Source organism: Hyperolius riggenbachi, chromosome 3, assembly GCF_040937935.1.
Source record: "Hyperolius riggenbachi isolate aHypRig1 chromosome 3, aHypRig1.pri, whole genome shotgun sequence".
In the NCBI taxonomy this organism is placed as follows: domain Eukaryota; kingdom Metazoa; phylum Chordata; class Amphibia; order Anura; family Hyperoliidae; genus Hyperolius; species Hyperolius riggenbachi.
In genome coordinates, this window is record NC_090648.1 from 443,737,172 (window position 1) to 443,762,003 (window position 24,832).

At 44.3% G+C, this 24,832-nt stretch overlaps 1 protein-coding gene across 4 annotated transcripts in view; it reads left to right on the top strand.

The window, feature by feature from the left end:
* Window positions 1-24,832, top strand: part of LOC137564215 (histidine--tRNA ligase, cytoplasmic-like) — a 152,334-nt gene that overhangs the window by 45,361 nt on the left and 82,141 nt on the right. For all 4 annotated transcript variants that reach the window (XM_068277801.1, XM_068277800.1, XM_068277803.1 and 1 more), the window contains exons 5-7: window positions 3,588-3,683; window positions 10,862-10,981; window positions 17,849-17,956. In XM_068277801.1, the coding sequence (XP_068133902.1) occupies window positions 3,588-3,683; window positions 10,862-10,981; window positions 17,849-17,956 (324 nt within the window). The remainder of the gene's footprint in view (window positions 1-3,587; window positions 3,684-10,861; window positions 10,982-17,848; window positions 17,957-24,832) is intronic.

A 24,832-nucleotide genomic window follows, 5' to 3' on the forward strand; every position in this document is an offset into this window, starting at 1 on the left:
ATTCACCATCTCTCATAGTTATATAGCGTCTGTAAAATTAAAAATGAATCGGTCTTTTCCTGAGAGACCTGCAGCATGCACACACTTAGTAAGTCTGAACAGTCCCCCACTAGTCACCAGGGCATGAAGTAGGGAGAGTTGTGGTGATATATTGAGGTGCTGATGATATTAAGCCGCATCTACACGAGTAGATGTGGCCGCGATGCTCCTTATCAATCGAGCCGCTGATGCGGCTCGATTGATAAGATCCGACAGGACGGATCTCCGCACCGCCGATTCCCTGCTCGCTCCCCGCGAGGGGACAATGGCAGGGAATCGAGCGGAAGATCAGCGGGGACGAGCGGGCATGAGCGGGGAATCGAATGCGGCGCGCGTGCGGGGACGCGGCGGGCACACGGAAGAGGCGATCCGGCGGCTAATGGAGCCGCCTGATCGCTGCAATGTCCCATAGTGTAGATGGGGCTTTAGGGAGTACAGGAACATATCTCTGTCATTTTTCTGTCTGCTATATCTCACATGTGTATTCTGCTTTGAAATGATGTGCATCTGGCTGTACTAGATTTGCATCTAAAGGGACTTCAGTGAATAAGCTGGGGTAATCAGACAATGGCAGAAGTGAAGTGTGGAAGTCATTGACACTTGAAACATTTACACTTCTGTTGAGAAAGAGCCTCCTGTGTGTTAAAAACTATTTCGTTTTGAGGAAATTAAATTATTGGTGGAGGTGCAAACTATATCCTTATCTTTGATCAGCTAGGAAATACTGTCAACATTGGGGTTGTCACCTGTAACATGGACTAGGGAAGTCTTTTCATGTATGTGCTAAAATACACTTTAACCTAGGAAATAATGTTGAGGAAGCCTTTTGATGACTGGTAGGATACAATCTTACCTATTGAATTCTGCAACCTTCAAGAAGCTAAAACAGGAACCCTTTGACGTTTGCATATCACAGGAAGATTATGACAAGCGTTCGGTGATGTCACCAACGGGGAAATTGCATTAGTTCCTGGGGGCTGGACATTAAATGCCCCAGGGGACACTTCAGAGTATAAAAAGAAGAGCCAGATACCTAGAAAGAATCTTCTCTTGGAGGTAGCGCTTTAGCTAGGGATGATCGCGACTCCTGGTCGAAACGGCGTCCTCCCGTCAAACAACATTCTAACCTAAGCTGGTAACGTTCTTTTCCCCCTGTTTATTTTTACGCAAATATCCGTGTGTGTATTTTTGTAACTTGTAGTTTTGGACTTTTATCTTGTAACATTTTTACTTTGTTTTTTTGTAATCTTTTGTATATATTCTGTTCTGCATTGTTCCACTTTTTTACCTGGAATATTAAATTATTATTTAATAAGCCTGACTTCTGCTGTACTAAACTAACACTCATAGCCTAGAAGAGACTGAAGTGTAACCGTGTATAAGTTCATGCCTAATTGTACGCTTGAGTAACACTACCGTATGAGATTGTAATTGCATTGTGTGAATGGAGCACTTCTGCGCTCGACAGCCGAGTGGGAAGTCTAACAGTATCGTTGGGAACGACTGTTAGTGGTTTTGCTTCATTACAGTGTAAGATTGCAACTGTGTGTGTGTGCGTGGCGTTCTCGTATTCGGCCTAAGCGCAAAGCTGACCCAAATACGAGAACGCAGAGTGCGTGTTGAGCACTCGACAGCTGAGTGAACGTGTCTAGCAACGGCTAGTGGTGGCAGTGGGAAGTGTTTGAGGGGTCCCAGCCTTGTTTTTAGCTTAAATAAGGCTGTTCCCCGCTTGATCAGGTCAAACCCGCAGTCGGGAACCGTATACGCAGGCGTGCCGCGGGCCGGTTCCTGACAAGAGTGATTGCTCTTTCAGCTGAAGCCACACCTACCTGCTGACTCATAAGCGGAGGTTTGAACCTATATTTATTGGACACCAAAAAAGATGATGCGTTTCTCGGGACTTGCACACTTCCTCAGGTCAATATATCAGTGTCTTAGGGCAGGGTTCCGCAATCCTGTCCTCAAGGCCCACCAACAGTGCATGTTTTGCAGAAAACCACAAACATGCACAGGTGGGGAAATTAGTGTCTCAGCAGAACTCATTAACTACCTCTGTGGATTTCCACAAAACATGCACTGTTGGTGGGCCTTGAGGACAGGGTTGGGGAACACTGTGGGGGATAATAGCACAGACTCAAAGCACAGACTGTTAGCGCTCTGAGTCTGTGCTGCTGTCCTCTAAGACACTGTTATATAGATCTGATGAAGCAGGCGAGTCCTGTGAAGCATGTCTTTTTGGGGACTAACTAATATATGTTCAAACCTCTGTATTGAGCTAAGACTGTTTTGATTGATTCCATATACATCCTGTCCTTTGCATTTGGGGGGCCTCCTCCTTCTTCATATAGTCTAAAGCAAACACCTCCCACCAAGGGTACCCCCCTTTGATAACACACCCCGTGGTTCCCCCTTATTTATTTTTTGAGCCGACCCACCAGATCTGAAGATAGACATCAGATCTGCGGGGAAACAAAATTCTCCACGTGCTCGTTACAGTGGTTGCCTATTAGTGTTAAATAATACATACCTCCCAACTTTTTGGGATCAGAATGAGGGACACTTAAGCCACACCCCTGCCACACCTCTAGCCACACCCCTAATTACGCATACTATAAAGATTTCTTAAGAAAAAAATGCTTTTTTATAATTCAATACACTGGTCCTTTCTGTCCTGGTTCATTTCCCTTTGTATTAACACTTAAAAATAAGAATTATATTAATTTTAAGGATGGGAATAAAGTTTTAGCGTCAATTAAACACTTTTTTTTCAGTTGAAAATACATATATACACAGATTTGTACAAGAGTCCTGTAAGAGGGACAAATGAGGAGGAAAGAGTAACAGAAGGATGGTCCCCAAAGAGGGACTGTCCCTCCAAAAGAGGGACAGTTGTGAGCTATGAATATAATCCTACATCCATAAATACAGCATCATATTGGCACTCCTGGCGTTCTTTGTTTCCTTCCTTTCTTTCCTTTCTCTGGAGTTCAACCTCAGAATTTCATTTACTGGACACCTTACATTATGTCAAAGCAACTCCAGGTGGAGAAACCCATGGTCCAAGCAACCAGATGATTGGGACAATTGCAGTAAATCTGAGAAAAACAGCAGACTGCAACAATTCCTTGCAGAAGCTAATAAAGTTTTCTATTTCAAATACAGTAAGGAAACCAGTGGAATGCTAACTGCTTTAGTGTTCTTTGCAAGTCAGCTTGTGTTACTTCTGTATGCGTTCCTTGCTGAGTGTTCTGGTTTTTACCAGAGTTTATCCTTTACTGTTCTCAAACCAGAAGTCATTCAACTCCTCTCCCCTGCGATGAGCTTCCCAAAGCACCGCATCTTTTTTTAATCAAAGCAGCTGTCAGATAAGGAGACGTATGTGTGTATTTGTATGTAATGTACCACCGGTAAAGTCAATAGTTTTCTCATCGTTCATTCTTTGTCGTGTCACTTTGAAGGCCTTGTCAGAACCTGAAGGGCAGCTGATTAGATGTCATCGTCCGTCTGATGTTGCTGTTACATAAACTCTCATTGCAATGTTGTTGCAGGAAATATTGACGGGAAAATATGGAGAAGATGCAAAACTTATCTACGACCTGAGAGACCAAGGAGGAGAGCAGCTGTCTCTGCGCTATGATCTTACCGTATCCTTTTCAAATGAGAAAGGTTTCCCTAATGGTCCCGCTCACTACAGCCTTATTCATCACTCGGATCAAGCTGCGATTGGCTACGTGTAAAGTACTTGCACACTGAGCTGGGAATACTGTGTTAGATGAGCATTAGCGGTATTATTGGACAGCAGGGACTTCTGGCCAGACAGCCAGGCAGGCAAGGAGAGCCAAACAAATAGAGACCTGATAATTCTATGCTTTGGGCTCATACATTTCCAGAATTTTAATGATGGAGTAATATGTAATGTAAACAGGTGTTGCGTGATGAAAGTAGGTTCTGAAAAAATGCTTTTAGGGGTTTGTCCTTTGATGCAGGAGGTTATTAAAGAGACACTGAAGCAAAAAAAAATGATATAATGATTTGTATGTGTAGTACAGCTAAGAAATAAAACATTAGGAGCAGAGACCTAAGTCTAATATTGCTTCCAGTACAGGAAGAGTTAAGAAACTCTAGTTGTTATCTATGCAAAAGTTCCATTGAGCTCCACGACTTTCAAAGTCGCAGAGAGCTATGTCTTCTGAAGTTTATTATCTCAAGTGTCAGTCACTGTATTGTATTTTTTTCCTGCAGAGGACAGTTCAAAGGTTCACTAGTCTGCTCTGTAAAATAATTTAGAATGCGTAAACTGCAAATAAACTGCAAATATTAGAGAATGATGCAATGTTATTAAAAAAAACTATATAACTGGAAATAAAAATATGAGAATATTTTCTTTGCTACTAATATTCTAGTAATTATCCGTACTACACAACCAATTTATTACATCATCATTTTTTTTTTTTTTTGCTTCAGTGTCTCTTTAAGAAATGGAGGAGGAGACGTAAATGCTTTTTTTTGCCCTATAAAAAGAACATGGTGGTGAAACAGTCTCAGGGCTGTTTTTGGCCCTTTTGGCGCCCCCGGCAGGGTAAAGGTGCTTATACATCAGGCGATGATGGGAAGATTCGACCAAGATACATATCTTTCTCTAATCAAATCGGAATCGGCCTTGTATGGGCCACATCTGCCGCCTCGCCAGCCCAAAGCTGTCCACTTAATGTGCCCCCCCCCCCCCGGTGTTCGATGCACTAAACATTACCTCTCCGTGTCCGCCGATGGCTCTGGGCTCCATCCTCCGTCCATTTACATGACCCATGCAGTTGCTGTAGTAATATGGGCACCTGTGTGACATCAAACCCACATGTACACCGGCAACCACGTGGGGTGCATGTATGGACGGAGCCCGGAGCTCGGTCGTTGGTTGCATCGTCGATCGGGCATGCACTTGCCGGCGCTGATTTTCAGCCGATTCGATAGTTGTTGAATCGATTGTTCGATCAGCCACCAAGTCGATAGATGTATGGGCACCGTTACTCTTGCTTCCCCCAACCTTTATTAGGAAGATAGCCGCCTACGTTAATTAGTTTTGCAGGCACCAGCAACAAAGGGATAGGCTATATAGTGGGATAGGCTATATAGGGAAATGGTGTTATTTCTCAAAATAAGTACACAAAGGATCCACACATTATCACCAGGACCGAAGCACCTCTTTGGCCAAAACTCGCTGAACTTGAAAACTTTCCTATTGTTATGGGGGATTTGTAGCCATGTTACAAAAACATACTGTTTACGTCCAGCCTGGGTCTTTACAGGCTGAAATATTGTCCTGGAAATCCAGAAGAGATGCAGCAATCAATATAGACAAAATCTGAAGCAACTTTTTTTCCGTGTACACAAATGCGCCCAATTTCCCATATTAGGTGGAAACAGCCTAATAATTATTTTCATTTGGCTGTTACACCTAATGGGAATTTCACGTGCGTTCATGTCTGGGATTCGTCCGCGATTTGTGTGAACTGGAAATGGGGCCTAAAGCGCGTAAACAATATGTGCGCTGCCTGCTGGTTACCGGGGTTACATGAATATACTCCATTGCTACTTATAACTAATTTCCACTCTACTGAAAACACACATAACACATTTGGACTGTATTTCCACTTTAGGCCTCACATATCAAACTGAAAGACGTACTGTTTACATTGACAGAACATTAAGTCACGTTCATCTCAAAATCACTAAAAAGAAAGATGGAATGTGATTGGTTCCTCCTTAGCAACTCCGTTTTTTTCCAGGCCCCTATTACCCATGGGGCGGCCCACCGCGTTGTCAAAATCCGCTGCACTATGGAGCGATCACATTGAACGCGGTGCAGCGAGTCTCAGCGTGGTAATGTACTGCTATCCCAAAAGTGGTGCATACTTTCAATGGAAAGTATGCCTCACTGATTTGGTCGCTACGTAGCTATAACGTGTGGTGCAACCTTTCACGCATGGTGCAGTGCATTTGTCAAAGGAAACCTGAGACTAACTAAAAGAAAAAAATATACATACCTGGGGCTTCCTCCAGCCCCAGGGGTGTAGCAATAGGGGGTGCAGAGGTTGCGACCGCATCGGGGCCCTTGGGCCAGAGGGGCCCCGAGAGGCCTTTCTTCAACTGCAGTATTAGCTCTCTATTGGTCCTGTGCTCATAAAAATCACTTCTATAGATACTTTGAATAGTGGTAATCATTAACTAGCTGTTCCCCATCCCCTTCTTGCACCTCTGACACTGTAGTTGCCATTGGCAGGTTTTGGTGCGCCGTATCAATTGTTATGTATAAAGTGCTTGGGGGGCCCCATTGTAAAACTTGCATCGGGGCCCTCAGCTCCTTAGCTACGCCACTGTCCAGCCCCCTTTAGGCTGATCACTCCCTCACTGTCTTCCCAGGCCACTTGTATCCTCTGCTAGGCGGGTAATTCTGCCACATTTGGCGTACTGCGCATGACTAGGCCTGCCCTGTCACCAGGAGAGTTCTGCTCCAGCACAGTACTACTCCCTGCCACAGGAACACAATGGGGAAGTGCATGTGGCCGGACTGCACCTGTGCCAACTTGCTGCTCACTGGCAGAATTACCGGGCCACCTAGTGGAGGATCCAGGCGTATGTATACATTTTTTCTTTTCCTTAGTCTCAGGTACAGCACCAAGTGTAAAAGCAGCCTCATACATAAAAGCATCTAAATCAATTTACACATACACTGAAATTTTGTTACTAGAAACAAATGCCAACTTATGCCAGTCTAACATATCAGCAGCCTCTTCTTCAGCAGCCTATAAAACTGGAAGCTGAGAAAAACAAATGTACAGTGATTGCGGCTGAACCGTCACCCGAAGCAATCACGGAAGATGATTTCGGGCAATATTTACCTGAAGCATGTACGCAAGATCAGTTCTTGTTGCCTGTAGGCAGTAATTAGACAAGACAAACAACATTTTTCTCCTGGCGGGATCAAAGTGCCAGAGCTGCAGCCACTAGGGCGCGCTCAGTTGGCTGTAGCAGTATTAGGGAGTTTTGCCCAAGGTCTCCTTACTGAATAGGTGTTTGCGTTTTGAAACCTGGTCTCCTGTGTCAGAGGCAGAGCTCTTAGCCAGTACACTATCCAGCCAATTAGATTAACCCTGCCATTGCCACACTGCACTACGTTGAAGAATGTGATTGACTGCTTTGGCAGAGCAACTGAATCCGTTCTGCAAACTTTTCTCTTGTGCATGTGAGGCCAGTGTGATGAATGAGGTACATGTTCTGTTTCCCAGCTGAGAAAGCGAGCTATAAATATATCTATAAAGAGATGTCTGCATGCATAAAACACGTTCATAAATCAGTTTCGTGCGTTTATTGATTCTTTGTAATAGTGTAATGGTTAAAAATGATTTTTATATAATGACGGATTGAACAAGACGACGCTATAGATTTTTCATGCTGTGTTAAATACTTGAATATTAACTGCGTTTGTAATTTTTGCTAATGTATTAAGAATGTTTGTATATATGTGTGTGATCCAGTTTCAATTAGAAAACCAGGTTTATAGAAGTCGGCAGTCCCTCATGTCAGTTTATAGTTTATTTGTATCTTCTTATATGTTATCCCAAGCTATCACAAATCACTGTTATTATTTATTGTATTTATATAGTGCCAACATATAATGCAGGGCTGGACAATAAATAGGGATACGTAGAATGTTAACAAGGGGTGACAGACAGAGACGTAGCACAAGGTTATACACGCAATCGGTATAAGGTACATGATCATGCGATTTGGGAGCTGGTTACAAAGACCCAGCAATACAAGCCCAGGGGGGTGGGGGGTGGCAGGTGTGGCTGAGGGACCCTGCCAAAGGCTTATGATCTAAAGGGGAGGATGGAAGACACACTAGGTAGGGTTGTGGAATTTTTTGCTCGGCTGAGAGTGTTAAGGTGTGTGTGTGTGGGCAGAGGATGGTTAGGCCATGTTAAAGAGGTTTGCTAGAAGGCGTTGAAGAAAGGGGCAAGTCTGAGGGGAAGGTGGGAGGGAGTTCCATAGGGTGGGGGCAGCTCTGGAAAAGTCCAGCAAGTGCGCAAGGGAGTGAGAAATGCATTGAGGGGGCAAGGCGGAGGTCATTGCTGGACCGGAAGGGGCAGGCAGGTATATATCTGTGGACGAGCTCAGAGATGTAGGTCGGGTAGGTCTTGTGCACAGATTTGTAGGCCAGGCCATTCTGAAGCAGATCGGGAGCCAGTGTAGGGCTTTGCAAAGGGGAGACGTGGAAGCAGAGAAGTGTGCCTTAACAGTTGCCTTATTCATGACTGATTAAAGGGTAGCAATGCAGTTCAAGTTCAATGCAGTTCAAGGGGAGGCCTGAAAGCAAGGTGTGGCAGTAGTCAAGGCAGGAGATGATGAGGGCATGGATAAGAAGCTTGGTCATGTCTAGGGTCAGGAAAGGGAAGATCTTAGAGATGTTGCAGAGATGGAAGTTGCAGGCTCTGGCAACATTTTGGATGTGGGGGGTTGATGGAGAGAGCAGAGTGCAAGGTGACACCCAGGCAGCAGGCCTGGGAGGTAGGGCAGATGGTTGTGCTGTTCATGGTAATGTGAATATCCAGAAAGGGTGGTGCAGCACGGGGCTTGAAAATCAAGAGCTCAATTTTATCCAAGTTAAAGAGTAGCAGAATGGAGTAATTGGCCTTGGCAAGGGTAACATCATTGACAAAAAAAGGAATTGGTACAGGGAGCACTGAGGCTAGTTACAAATTGCAAAATTTATTAATTAAATAAGTAAGAGAAAGCTACAAACAACAACCTTCATTCACACATTCCCCCTTAAAAACAGATCCTGGCCATGGATCTAATGAGGTGACCCGCAGTTCCACCCACCAGGAGTGCACTCCTATCAAAAAAGCAAAACTGACATGTCAAATAGATATTCTTCGGGCCCCAAAAAGCAGCTGGCCAGGTAGGTAGGCAAAACCCAGAAGCAAGCAAAGGGAAGCAGATTCTTCTGCACCAGCCTCTGTTAAGGCTCAACCCGTGTGCTGTACTTTGGAGTAGCACGCCTCTATGTAGTTAGCATGTACGCCCTCATTACAGACACAAATAACTAGTGTCTAACCTCCAGTTCTTCATGTGCATAGAGCTTTTGATAAAGCCCCAAAGGAAAACTCGCGTAACCCCAGGATGGCTAAAATGCATGCATCTCTAGTCCAGGGGAACCAAGCCTCAATTTTTGCGATGTAGCCTTATTACTGGAGGCGGCCATTAAATCCAATGGTACGATCAAATCCGTGTCAATACATGCAGCAGAGAGGGAGGAAGAGTGGCGGAGGCACGGGGAACGCTGGTGCGGCGTTGGTGCGGTAAAGCTTCCGGGGTACGCCCCCTCACGTGACGCGTTTCCCGTGACTTCCTCAGACGTCCTAACATCATTGACAACCTTGATAGGATCTGTTTGTGTTCGGTGGGCAGGACAGAATCCGGATTGTAGGGGGTCGATTAAGGAATTGGTGCAGAGGCAGTGGTTTATGCGTTTATGGACCAGGCCACTAATCTGCAAACTTTGCTCTCTAGCTGTTAAGGAACTACAAGTCCCACGATGCATTTGCCTTTATGAATCATAACTGTGGCTGTCAGACTCCTGCAATGCATTGTGGGACTTTTAGTTTTAACAGCTGCAAAAAGCCAGGTTTGCAGATCACTGGACCAGGCGTTTGAGGAGCTTTGAGGCAAAGGGCAGGAGATTGGGCGGTAGTTGGGGGGTAGGGATGGGTTAAATGAGGAATTTTTTTAGCAGGGGAAGTACAGTGATCTGTTAGAAACAGTGGAAATGGAGAGGCTGAACAAGGAGGTGAGGATCTCGGTCAGGGAAGTGGGGGCATAGAGTGTCAGAGGGTACAGGGTAGAGGGGGGAGGAGGTGGCAGGGGAAGTGGCCAGCAATAAGCTCACTTCTTCAATGGTGGCAGGAGTAAAGGAGGTTAGAGGGCGTGGGGTGTAGGAGCAGTCTGGGGGAGGAGTTGAGGGGAGAGTGGGTTGTGGGTGTGGCCTAGGAGGAGGAGGCAGGGGTGGGAATTAGTTTCGCCTAACACTAACGAGTAACCCTTGACCAGCTGACCCCACTGTTCACCAAACCCTCAGCCTAATCCTCCACTAACTTTACCCTAGAAAATAGTGATTATTATCATGTGTGTGTTCCAGTAATAGAACCCTTTGCTAGTGCGGTAACGTCATTCTGCACTGAAATGAACCACCTTAAAATACGAGTTGCCAAGTTAAAGGATACCCAAGGTGACATGTGGCACGATGAGATAGACGTGGATATGTACAGTGCCTAGCACACAAATAACTATACTGTGTTCCTTTTTTTTCTTTCTCTGCCTGAAAGAGTTAAATATCAGGTATGTAAGTGACTGACTCAGTCCTGACTCAGACAGGAAGTGACAGCAGTGTGACCCTTACTGATAAGAAATTCCAACTATAAAAGACTTCCATTGCAGAAAATGGTTTCTGAGAGCAGGAAAGAGATAAAAAGGCCAATAGTTTATAGATTTAAGCTCTGGCATACTTCAATGAATGTGTTATTGAGCAAAAACAATAAAACAGTTAAAACTTAAAAAGTAGATTTAAACATAAAATAAAACTGTGGAATATCTTAAAAAGTAAGTTTTATGAGAAGGAAAATAGATACAATCCTTTATTTCATTCGTTTATTTTTGCCTCGGGTGGCCTTTAAGTATAAGTAAGTTGCCAGTTAACTATACTATGCTCAAATATCTCTCTCATGCATTGATGTATACACTGTTTCCCCTAACCCTATTTTAAAAGATTCCTTTTGCACGTTATCTGGCTATGAATAAAATAGGCCACATCAAACGCTACCAGATTGCCAAAGTTTACAGACGTGACAATCCAGCAAGGGGGCGCTACAGGGAGTTTTATCAATGTGTAAGTATTGGGATACATTTTCGAATCAGATTTAAAACTGTTGCTGTAGACAAATTTTTATTTCCTGTTTGAGTAAAGCTCTGAACACACACAAGATTTTAATCTGCCGTGTTGGCCAATATAGACAGTGTGGGATTCAGACACTTCTGATGCATGCAAGATCAACAGGATGCCAGGCAACTGGTATTGTTTAATAGGAAAAAAATATGGCAGCCTCCATATCCCTCCCAGGGGCAAACCTAGGATTTTCAATAATATGGTAGGACATCATGCTGGGTACACATAATGCAATTTCCTGTCCAACTGACAGGATCTGATGATTATTTTCGAGATGTCCGATCTGCTTCCAATCGACAATGGGATCGATCAGAACCAGTTTGGATACAGATAGTAATGAGGACAGTAGACATTGCTAATGAAGAGGAAAGTGAAGCATTCACACAGCAGGGCACAGGGCTGTGCTCATATCTGACTCTGCTGAGTTCCCCAGAGCTGCTCAATGCTCTGTACACACACTGCTGCTCCGTGCTCTGTACACACGCTGCTGCTCCGTGCTCTGTACACACGCTGCTGCTCCGTGCTCTGTACACACTCTGCTGCTCCGTGCTCTGTACACACGCTGCTGCTCCTTGCTCTGTACACACGCTGCTGCTCCATGCTCTGTACACACACTGCTGCTCCTTCCAAAGTCAACTTGTGCCTGTCCCCAGACACTGCCTGGCCCTGGTCTAAGGGGGGTTTCTGGGCAGCTGTAATCCCCCCTGAGTTTGCCTTTTGCCTCCATATCCCTCTCACTTCAGGTGTCCTTTAATTGTTTTCCACTATGTCTGTTTTAAAAAAGGTCTTTGCAAAGACTCTGTTTGATAGACTCTTAACATTTACAAATTCACCATCACATAGCATTTAAATGCAAATCGACCTTTAAAACATCTGACACAATGAACAAGTTTATCACACATATTGGCGTGTTGGCTCAGTGCAGATTCTATCAGGATTCTGTTTTGTGAAAGATTTGTGTCAAGCAGCCAATAGCCATTTAAAGTATACCTGAACTGAGAGGGATTTATGGAGGCTGCAGTGTTCACTGGGATTTCCTTCTAAATAATGCCCATTGCCTGGCACCCTGTTGGTCTCTTTGGCTGCAGTAGTGTCTGAATCACACGTCTGAAATAAGCAGATGGTTAATCCAGTCAGACTTCAGTCAGAAACACCTGACCTGCCTATTTGTTCAGAGTCTATGACTATGATATCAGGTTGTGCATGAGCAGATGGACCATGAGACAGATCTCTCTCTGATCGAATCTGATCAGAAAGGAATCTATTGCCTGCATATACACGCCGGTCTGATTTCCGATAGATTTCAACATGAAATCTATCCAAAATCGACCTAGCGTTGCCACCTTCTGCCTGCCTGGCGGCCCCCAAGTCTCAAAGTGTCCCCCCAGGTGCCCGTGATCAGTAACATCTCACCTCTCCACTGGCATGATTCCTCCTCTGCCCTATCCACTATCACCACTAGCTCCGTACCACATGGTGCCAGGTGCATGGCCTGCCAGGTGACGTCACATGTGCAGCGCCATGTAGCGGTCAGAGATTGCAGACATGGAGGACCAGCAGTCACGGCGGCAGACAGGTGAGACTTTTATACTGCACACGGGAATGGGGCGGAGACACTTTTAGACATGGGGGGGGGGGGGGGCGGGGGTTCATCGTGTATGTCAGTCGTCAAACCCTGTTACTACTTGCGAGATTTTCTACCATGTCTGATTGATCCTTTCAACGGATTTCAGCCTCAAATCTTTTGAAACATTGAGCAGGCAGACATGTTGCTGCACCGATTTTCTGATCAATCAGCCTGCAAAATCACCTGATGTATGGCCACCTAGTATTGGAGGCAGGAGATCATTCAATTTGCATTGTTTAAAAGGAAATAAATACTGTATGTCAGTTTCAATGTCCCTCTCAGTTCAGGTGTCCTTTAAAACGGACCCGAACTCAGAATTACCTCTCTGCTCTAAAAGATAAGCAACAGCATAATAACCTTTTAAATAAAAACATTTCTTTGTTACAGCTGATACAAATCCTGCAATAAATCTGCAGTGTGTCTACTTCCTGTTTCATAAAAGCAGACATATTGTTAACATCCTGTGTTTACCAACAAGCTCTTTGTCGTGGCAACCAGCTGATGCAGCTCAGGGATCAAATCACAACTTGTGCATAGTCACAGAAGAGGGGGAATTAAACAAGCTAAATTCTCTAATTACATACAGGGTACATTTCTATATGTTTTCCTTTTGTCCTGCGTGAGAGGTCAGGTCCACTTTAAAGGACAACTGTAATGAGAGGTATTTGGAGGCTGCCATATTTATTTCCTTTTAAGCAATACCAGTTGCCTGGCAGCCCTGCTGATCTACTTGGCTGCAGTAGTGTCTGAATACCACCAGAAACAAGCATGCAGCTAATCTTGTCAGATCTGACAATAATGTCAGAAACATCTGATCTGCATATGCTTGTTTAGGGTCTATGGCTAAAAGTATTAGAGGGAGATGATCATCAGGATAGCCAGGCAACTGGTAGTGCTTAACCTTCTGGGGACCGCCCGTAGTAAATCCTACGCTGCACTTTTGGCTGTCTAAAGGTGGCCACTAACGGTCCAACTTCTAGCACAAAAATCGTTCGAGCGATCAGAAATTCTGATGGGATTGGTTGTAAATAATCTCCATTGATGGGCACAATCGATAATGAACGATTATAAAAATAGTCGTCCGATTGGATTTTAGTCAAACCAAAATTTAGATTTTCTTGCTGGTTGTGATAGATAGGAAGCAAAGATTGTTTTATTGATGGTGTAGTGAATGATTTTTCTTCAGATCAGAATTATCTGATCACTCGAACGATTTTTCGATAGAAATTGGATCTTTAGTGGCCACATTAAGCCTGATTCGGCATAGGATTTACGCCACCTGCTATTTTCACTCCCGATGTGATCGTGCGCATCCGAGAGGGGAGATTAAGCTGTCATATGACAGCTGAAATCTCCGATCAGGACCCATCGCAATTGGCTCCTGATCAGGTGATGACTACGATCGCCGGCGGATCGTAGTGATCACTATTACAGAAGTGGCGGTAGGAGGGGAAGAAGAGGATCCACTCACCTTCCTGTCGCTCCCCTCTGCTCTGGCCGGCATCCTCGCTCTGACGTAAGTGTCGGGTCCTGGCTTGATGACGTCATCAAACCGCGACCCAGAACTTAACGGCCGTGCAAGCGAGGATACTGGCCAGAGCAGCGGGGGCTAGAGCTGCTCATCGCTGGAGCCTGGGAGGTGAATAAAGGCTGCTGGCATTTCGGGGGGACACCATGCTATACTGGGGATCCGCCTGACCTCCCCCCCCCCCCCCAAATGCCACCCCCTCCACGTGTAAAATGGCCAGGTCCTTAAAGGGAACCAGAGCTAAAATAAAGAAAAGATTCTATACATACCTGGGGCTTCCTCCAGCCCTATATGCACTGATCGATCCCACGCCGCCATCCACTGCTGCCCGCATCTACAAGAACCGGGTCCCGTCACTGACGTCATCGGAGCCGGGCTACGCTGGGGAAGTGTGCCCTCTACGTATCTCTCCAGCGGCTGCTGCAGAGATACGCAAAGGGCGCACTTCTACTACGCTAGACTGGCTCCGACTGACGGAAGAGTGGGGAGCCGGTTCTCGTAGATGCGGGCAGCGGTGGATGGCGGCGTGGGATGGATCAGCGCGTATGGGGCTCGAGGAAGCCCCAGGTATGCATAGAATCTTTTCTTTACTTTAGCTCTGGTTCTCTTTAAATAGGGGGTTTGGCAGCTGGTCCCCAAGGGTTAAAGGGAAATAAATATGGCAGCCTTCATATCACTCTCGCTTCAGTTGTCCTTTAAGTCAAACATTCATTCTCATGTAAAACCAGGTAGTATCACTGTGAAACACAAAGACAAATCCTGGGTGGTGAAGTCTGAAGTAAAGAATAGGTTTTTTTTTTTCTCAAACTATGACTTACTTTGCATTTAAAGTGGATATCCGCTTTCTGTAAAAAGAAATGATATTCCATTTTCCCATTGATACACAAACCATCCTTTTTTAGTTCAATGTTATTAAATATTACCTTTCCATTTCAAGCAGACTTCCATCCAGGAATTGAACTTTGAATAGATCATTAACAGGCAGCAGCTCTCGTTGCTATTCAGCTTTTATTGTGACATTTTCCTTACATTTTATGATGAAACAAAGCTAAGATGTCTGGCTGAGCTTCTGATCATGTAATTATGCCTACAAGATAGAGCCTAGCAGAATGCATGCTCGGAAACTTCTCTCAGCGGGGGCTAAAAGCGGCCCCATACGGCCTCCTTTTCTCTGTCTGAAATAGATAAAGATGGTTCTTTTTTTTTTTTTTTTCAATACATCTTTATTGAATAATCTGATTAAATAAAGCAAACCTTTACCAATGCAAGCTTCAAGGGGACATTATTTGCACCCTAAAGGGTACCTAAAGTCAATCTAACCTATCAATAAAATGTAATAAACATTGAGGCCTGGAACCCACTGCAAATTGCTAGCGTTTTTAAGTAGTGTTTTGTATGCGATTTCATGAGCGTTTTCCGGCGATTTTGGGAGGGATTTTAAAAAGTGTAAGCTTTTCGGCAGCGATTGTGAGGGCAAGTAACGATTTTAATTCTGATTGGTCCTTTCAAATTATCATAATTTTTTTTTACAATTTGCAGTAATGTAAAATTGCACATGTGTAGAGATTCAAGAGCAATTTGCCAGTGTTTCAATATTCTTTATACACAAACACGACCTGTAGTGGACAGCAGCTCTTTATGAAGGGTTGCAGTGCTGTAACGGCTATGAGCAGCTGTCTGAGGCTCCACACACAGCATCGGGGGGAACAGTCAGTACTGAGAACACTGTGGAGGAGGTGAGTATTGATGTTTCTCTCCTTCCCTGCAAGGGTTTCATTTTTACTCAACATTTCCACTTTAAACCGTCTTTTCTTTTTTTCCCCTTTCCGTGTCCGCCGCTGGCTCCAGGTTCTGTCTGCAGTCAGCACATACACACGCCCCACGTCTTGCAGCATGTCCTATTGTTACATGTGACTAGTTTCGGACAGAAATTTTCATCCAATTCAATCATAATTATCGAATTGGGTGGTCAATTGGCTGCCAAGTTTATAGGTGTATGGGGATCTTTATTGTTTGGTTAATCAGGTGAATGTTTAGGATCTCCCTGATATTGATCATTTTCCTTGAGTCTACCTAATTCTGTAGATCAGGGGTCTCCAAACGTTTTGGGTAGAGGGCCGGGCCAACAAACTTCAGACTTCTGGGGGGCCGGAGTATACATAAAATGATGTAGAAGTCTTTGCGGGCCAGACAGTAAAGCATACCCAGGTGACGACCTGCAGTCCATTTGGACAGCAGTGTCACCTAATGTGGAATTTGATTGAAAGCCAGCAAATTACTGCTTCCATGTGGATGGGTGGTGCCAGCACTGCTATTCTATATGCGGGCCACCAATATTTAAATGTAGCTGACCGCATCTATAAGTAATACATTTTGTGAGCGGGGGGCCAGTAAAAAAAACCTCAGGGGGCCACATTCGGCCCGTGAGCCTTAGTTTGAGGACCACTGCTGTAGATATTCAATCCAATTTTATTAGGAATGTAATCAAATATTGATTGGCATGACGGCTGACACCTGTTTTGTACCACTTAATGTAATACAAAGCAGTGTTGTCAACAATTGTACTCCACTCAAACTTAATCAAAACACCCTGGTTACATGGTTGGTATTAAAAAAGACATTTGTTCGAGTACAACCAGAAAGTGTGGTACTAGCATAAGGGTGCATACACACTTTCAATTTTGATTGGCCCATTTTACTTCTTAGATGTAGTTTGATAGCTTATCTACACAATCTGTTCATATTATTTAACCTCCTGGGGACCGGCAGCCTAACCTCCCTTAAAGTGGGTCCGAGATGAACTTTTACTCATTGCATAATTGTGTTCCTTTCCTATTGTTTATAGGGCATTCCTCAAGCCAAATACTTTTTTGTTTTTGTTTTAATACTCTTATTCTTTACAAACTAAGCAAGCCTCGCCCACAGGTTTTCAGAGAGCCAAGGCATTTTCAGACAGTAGCAAGGGCTCATGGGAGCTCAGTCTGGGCAGGAGGAGGGGGAAGTATTACTAGCCAGAGATTTCAGAGGCAGAGGGGAGGAGAAGGGGGGGTTAGGTTTCTTTCACAGGCTGAGTGCTCAAGATACGACGTGCGGTCCCCAGGAGGTTAAAGTCTGTTAGCCTTCATACTACATGGAAATGGTACAGCTGGCCAATCATTGGTCCATTAAAATTGGATGGGTGTAATACACTAAAGGCTGGTACACACTTGCAATTCTGATTGGCCAATCATTGATCAATTTTAGATAATGGCAGTTGGTGCTATCTATTTTTTTTTCATGTCTACAGGTAGTAAAGGTGATTGTGGATCAAACCATATGAATAAATTATATGTTGAATATCAATCATTTTTTGTCCTCTAGTCTATTTTTTAACTTCTCACTTTGTAATGTATTGCTTTCTTTTTCTCCCCTTTTCAGTAAAGGTCCTCTTTAGAATGACTAGCCCGTTACAAATGCTCTTATGTATTCCCTGCTGGTGTGTTACTGGAAAGTTTTTTCTGCAGCTTTGATAAATAATATTACTCACAACAAACCGATATTATGAAAACAATGTTTACCACGCTGTTTAAAATGTATGAGTTTTTAAAATGTGACCCCATCTATCTTGCATGGCTCGGCCTGTCTCTATTGATCTCACCATGCATATTCATGGCAGGACTTTGACATTGCCGGACAGTGTGACCCGATGATCCCCGATGCCGAGTGTCTGAAGATTATGTATGAGATCCTCACTGAGCTGGAACTGGGAGGCTTTCTCATTAAGGTAAGTGCTGATCTGAAACAAATAAATCTCACACTTAATGGAATGAGGCTACAGCCATATGTTTTCCCCCGTGACGGGCCGTAGTAGGTCTTGCACCTTGTGCCGCACCGGGGAAGGTATAATTGGTGTTAAGTAGAGAATTCCTGGAGTGTTCTGACACAGCGTCTAGTTGGGCGACAGTCATTACATGCCATTGTTTTCACTAATAACACTCCTTACTTCTGTGCAGGGCACAAGATTTTTTTTTTATGCAGCTTTATTAAAACCCAACTCCAGGCACAGCTCTAAATAAACTACCTAATTGATAACTTATTGTTAAACTTTACACAAGATAGATCCAATCCCCCCCCCCCCCCCCGTACTTATTTTTTTCCATGGTGCAGGGGAGGACATGGGTGATCTGAAAAAAGTATCGGGGCTAAGGCTCTAGAGCAGGCATGGGCAAACTCGGCTCTCCAGCTGTTACGGAACGACAAGTCCCACAATGTATTTGCCTTTATGAGTCATGACTGTGGCTGTCAGACTCCTGCAATGCATTGTGGGACTTGTAGTTCCTCAACAGCTGGAGGGCCAAGTTTGCCCATGCCTGCTCTAGAGACTCCATACCTAATGCTGGGTACACACGTTACGTTTTTTCGTGCGATTCTCCGACCCGATCGTTTTTGCGGCTCGATCCTCTTATCTTCATTCGTTTTTAACTTTTTCCATTCACCGCTATGAGAAATTGAGAGCGCAAACGATTGGGAGCAATATCGGACATGACAGATTTTATCTATCTGATCCATCTATCGCATAAAAAAAGTACCGTGTGTACCCAGCATTTCATTAGTTGCAGGGGGCCTGCATCTGTTGGGGGTGGGGCCAGTGCCAGCTGGTATGCTGTGGCTCCACCCCCTTCGTTGAGCACGTTATTGTGGTGCTGCGTAGTGATGGTCAAGTAGATGCAAATAACTTCAAGTTGATGCATATTTATGCAAATGCATGCAGCTTGAAGATAAACTGATCGAATTTTACCTGGTTCATTTTCAAGCTGCATAAATTTGCATAAAATGTGTACAAATGTGCATCAACTCGAAGTTATTTGTGTGTACTTGACCCTCACTAGTGCTGCGTTCTGATGGAGAGGATCAGAGTGTCGGACTTCGTTTGTCGCTTTGAACCACATAGGAGGACAGCGTGCCAGACCCGATTCAGCAGTGTCACCCCCACAATGGATAAAAATGCTGCAGAGTGGCGGGGAAGGTGGCAAGCGTGGCAGCGGAGATGGCTGGCAGTGATCAGAGTACTGTCCGTAGTCTGACACTGTGATCTTTACAGGATAGCACTGTGCTGGGTTTTATCTGCAACAGTGCCATCTAGTGGCAGCCACTTTTTCCTATGATTGGTGCTATGATGGAAATGCCAATGTCGGACATAGTCCAAAATGAGATTGGAAAGCCTTGAACAACGTTATGTAACAATAAAAAGTGGTGCGCAGATTGCAATGTAGGGATAAATATAGCAGGCGAGTCACTGAGTCCATATGGTGGTGAAGAAGAGCACATGGGGAGGAGGGCCATGACAAATAGGCTTACAATCTAAGGGATGGGGAGAGGGACACATAGGAGGGGTGTTTGTGTATGTCCAAGAGAGGCGGTTGGAGCTGTGGCAGGTAACCGATGGTGAACAGATTCCAAAGGCTACAGCTCTAACGGTTGGGTTTGGTGCTGGATGAAGTGGCTGTTTGAAGAAGCTCCTGACCACATACTTAACAACAGGTATATCTGGTATCAAGCAATGGGGAAAGGGAGAAGGTGGGATTAAAAAAAACAAACCTTTGTGTTGAATATCAAAAACTTGTGTCTGAAGTTGGTGTTTAAGGGCTGGTTCAGATTGACGGCTTCAAGTTTTGTTGCAGCCCAACGCTTTTCTGCTGCCAAACTAAAAGCGTTTGACATAACTTGTCTTCACATAACATTTAGAGCTGTAGGGGAATAGAATGTCGCTGCAAACGCCACCCACTCCAGAAGCTGCTTGAAGCATATCGGAAAGCGCGATTGACTGGCAAGATGAACTCTCCCATTCACTTCAGTTACAGCGCTTTGGTTCCCTAGCGGTAAACACCGGGGATAAAGTTGGCAGCCTTAAAGAGGAGCTGTTAGGTATAAGGTCTCAGAGAAAATAAACACATATATCAGTAGCTAAAGATTGGCTGTACTTACATTACATATGCATTTCACTGTCCACGTTTGGATTTCACAGAATTTGTATATAGTATATGCAGACATAGATGCTCATGGCAGGCTCCATGTTTTTCTGTCAAATGTGTCGTCATGTCCTGCCTGCTTCCTGATCACAGATAAGCTCCTACTTGAACAACACAGTGTGCAGTGAATATTAATGAGCCATGTGGCTAGGAACAATAGCTGACTCCTGCAGAGTACTCTGCCCCGAGATTTATCAGTGCTACACGCTGGACTGATTACAAGCTTCTGTAACGTCTCATTAGCAGCCGAGGGGAGGGCCCCAGAATGCTTTGCAGTTTAGTATGCGGCTTGCGTCCTTATGGGTCTATAACAGACTTGCTGATAAGCACACATCAAAGGTAACTGAGATTTGTATCTTCACTAATGGCTTTTGTGCTTCCTTCTAAACTGTTTAACACAGGAGAATAGAGGTTTAAATTAGCTTCTGCAGCCTGACAGTTACTCTTTAAAGATGTTTGAGACCTACTGGTAGTTTACACAAGCATTTAAACTCCACATTTTAAAGTCCCATTAGCTCTTGTTAACTTTCCACTCATGTCAATGTGCCGCTATACATGAGAATGACTTTTGGGCATTGCATTTTCAAGCCATCAAAATAACTACAACACATCCAAATTATTATGCAAATTTTATTTTTCTCTGATTTTCCTAAATAGTTGACGCAAATGACAGTCAGCATCATTATTGAGTAATCAACCATTACAGTATAATTCGAATGTTATTGAATAAACCTCCTAATAGAATCCGAATCATTTTATTTCGCCAAGTACAACGGGGGTTGTACCCGGAATTATTTTTGGCACATACAGGGTCGGTGATGGTGCAGCAAAAACGCAAGCAGTAATGTACATTACATTTAGTAGTGAGTACACAGTGCATGGAACATAATACTTAGTTACATAGTTACATAGTAGAAGGTCCTGAGGAGACATCCAGTGCTATGTGAGTGGAGCGCTACCTTCTCTGCAGCGCTCAACAGCTCTGCAGCTATTTGGATGCCCCCCAGAGTACCGGGAAAAGAAGCATAGAGAGATATAGAGTAGAAGCTTACAGGCGGACCCAGGAGAAGGACTGGAGAGGGTAATCCACTGCTGTATAAGGCACTCAAACGCTTCTGCAGCGATACTTGAATTAGATGCCCCCCCAGTCCAACCCTGGGGAAGAGGGAGAGATACGAGAGAAGATGCAAGAGAAAAGGAAGGAAGGAAGATAAAGAGAAAGTGAGGACAGAGCAGAGAGAGAGGAGAGAGAAGAGAAAGGAGAGAGAAGTAGTAATGGTATGTTTTGGCCTGGTTCACATTAGCGTTAAAAGCGGAACCAGTCGTACGGATCCGTTGTGTACGTTCCGCTGAACGGACAAAAAATTGACACCGCCTTTTTTTCCGGACACCGGAGGGCAGCGGACCTGAAACAGAAGGTTATGCAGTGTAATAGGAACCAATGGAAAATGGAAGTTTACAACACACTGGCTAAAAAACGGAACAGATCCGTTTGGCAGGTTCTGCTTTTTAACGCTAATGTGAACCGGGCCTAACAGAAATCAAAAGCTATTTCAATCAAAAACATTTTAACCGGTCAAGTTACATTTGATAGCAGCTTCACAATTCTAGCAGCAATTGAACTTGTGAGTTTTGGAGAGCTTCTGCTTGAATTTGTTTGCGAGATATCAAAATAGCCTCCCAGAGCTGCTGTGTGGATGTAAACTGCCCCCACCCTTATAGATCTTGTGCTTGAGGTTACTCCAAAGGTTCTCAATAGGATTGAGTTCAGGGGAGGAGGATAGGGGACACACCATGAGTTTCTCTCCTTTTATGCCAGTAGCAGCCAATGACGCAAAGGTAATCCTTGTAGCATGAGATGGTACATTGTAGAAGATGATGATTTTATCATGGAACATATAGTGCTTCCTTTTACACCATGGAGAAAAGTGGTCAGTCAGAAACTCCACATACTTTTCGGAGGTAATTTTCACACCTTCAGGGACAATAAAGGGGCCAAACAGCACTCTTCTCATGATTCCAGCCCAACATATTACTCCGGTACCTCCTTGCTGACATTGCAGCCTTGTTGGGATGTGGTAGCTGTTAACCAAACATCCACCACTCCATCCATCTGGACCTTGAAGAGCTGCATGGCACATATCAGTGAACAAGACTGTTTGACAATTCGTCTTCTTGTGGTTCTGGGCCCACTGCAGCTGTTTCTGTTTGTGAGCTTAGGTTAGGGGTGGTTGAATAAAAGGTTTATGCACGGAAATCCCCTGGAGAATCCTGCACTTAGATGTTCACGGAGGCACCAGCAGCTTCAAATATGTGTTTGCTGCTTTGTAATGGCATTTTAGTAGATGTTCTCTTAATCTGATGTATTAGTTTGGCAGAACCCTTCCTCATTTTGCATTTATCTGCACAAACCCATGTGTGCTCTGAGTTGGACACAAATCTTTTAACAGTACGTTGATCATGCTTAAAGAGAACCAGAGGTGGATGTTCAGGAGGCGGATTGGACACAGAGCAATGTTCCCTGCCTAATGACATGGCTCTGTGTCCCCCAACCGCCGCTCACTGCCACGCTATAGTCCCCCGAGTTTAGCGACAAGATTTGTTGCTAACTCGGCGGTAAACAGAGGGGAGAAGAATTTCCTGTTTAAAATGCCCACCAACAGCATTCCTACAGGGTTTCCTGAGCTGCCATTGGCAGCGCTCTCCCCCTGGCCGCGGCTCCTGATGCTCCCCCACCTCCCTGCACGCTATGAGAGACAACAAAGTCTCTCAGTGCAGCGTTGTGACCATGTCCTAATCACGCAAGTGAAAGTGGGCCATTGCGGCCCTCAGGAGCGGCGGGGAGTGGCTCAGCCCTGCGGATCAGGTAGCCTACTTTTTTTTGGAGCCCCCCTCGAACACTCTTTAAGTTCGTGAAATATAAAGGTTTTCATACCTTGTCCAAGGCATTCAACTATTTCACACTTTTCGTCAGCAGAGATATTATTTTTCTTTCTCATATTGCTAGAAAATGGTGGTCTTATTAATGTGGAACACGAAGAAAGAGAAGCAAAGAAAGAGGTGCGTGGCTGGGCATGCACAGCCGCAGTGAGCCTGTTGGCCGAAAACGAAAGTACAGTGGAATGCGAAAGTTTGGGCAACCTTGTTAATCGTCATGATTTTCCTGTATAAATCGTTGGTTGTTACGCTAAAAAATGTCAGTTAAATATATCATATAGGAGACACACACAGTGATATTTGAGAAGTGAAATGAAGTTTATTGGATTTACAGAAAGTGCGCAATAAAAATATTTAAACAGAATTAGGCAGGTGCATACATTTGGGCACCACAAAAAAGAAATGAAATCAATGTTTAGTAGATCCTCCATTTGCAGAAATTACAGCTTCTAAACGCTTCCTGTAGGTTCCAATGAGAGTCTGGACTCTGAAGGTATTTTGAACCATTCCTCTTTACAAAACATCTCTAGTCCATTCAGGTTTGATGGCTTCCGAGCATGGACAGCTCTCTTCAACTCACGCCACAGATTTTCAATAATATTCAGGTCTGGGGACTGAGATGGCCATTCCAGAACGTTGTACTTGTTCCTTTGCATGAATACCTTAGTGGATTTTTAGCAGTGTTTAGGGTCGTTGTCTTGTTGAAAGATTTAGATCCGATGCAGCTTCAGCTTTGTCACTGATTCCTGGACATTGGTCTCAAGAATCTGCTGATACTGAGTGGATTCCATGTGTCCCTTAACTTTGACAAGATTCCCAGTCCTTGCACTGGCCACCCAGCCCCACAGCATGATGGAACCACCACCATATTTTTCTGTAGGTAGCAGGTGTTTTTCTTCCATGCATAACGCCTTTTGTTATGCCCAAATAACTCAATTTTAGTTTAATCAGTCCACAGCACCTTATTCCAAAATTAAGCTGGCTTGTCCAAATGTGCATACCGCAAGCGGCTCTGTTTTTGCTGTGGGTGGAGAAAAGGCTTCCACTGCATACAGCATCTCCTTGTGTAAAGTGCACCGAATGGTTGATAGATGCACAGTAACTCCATCGACAGCAAGATGATGTTGTAAGTCTTTGGTGCTGGTCTGTGGGTTGACTCTGACTGTTTTCACCATTCATCGCTTCTGTCCGAGATTTTTCTTGGTCTACCACTTTGAGCCTTAACTTGAACTGAGACTGTGGTCTTCCATTTCCTCAATATGTTCCTAACTGTGGAAACAGACAACTGAAATCTCTGAGACAGCTTTCTGTATCCTTCCACTAAACCATGATGGTGAACAATCTTTGTGTTCAGGTCATTTGAGAGTTGTTTTGAGACCCCCCATGTTGCTATTCTTCAGATAAATGTAAAAGAGGAGGGAAACTTACAATTGACCCCCTTATATACTCTTTCTTATAATTGGATTCACCTGTGTATGTAGGTCAGGGGTCACTGAGCTTACCAAGCCAATTTGAGTTCCAATAATTAGTTCTAAAGGTTTTGGAATCAATAAAATGACAACAGTGCCCAAATTTATGCACCTGCCTAAATGTATTTAACCACTTGAGGACCACAGTCTTTTCGCCCCTTAAGGACCAGAGCCTTTTTTCCATTCAGACCACTGCAGGTTTCACGGTTTATTGCTCGGTCATAC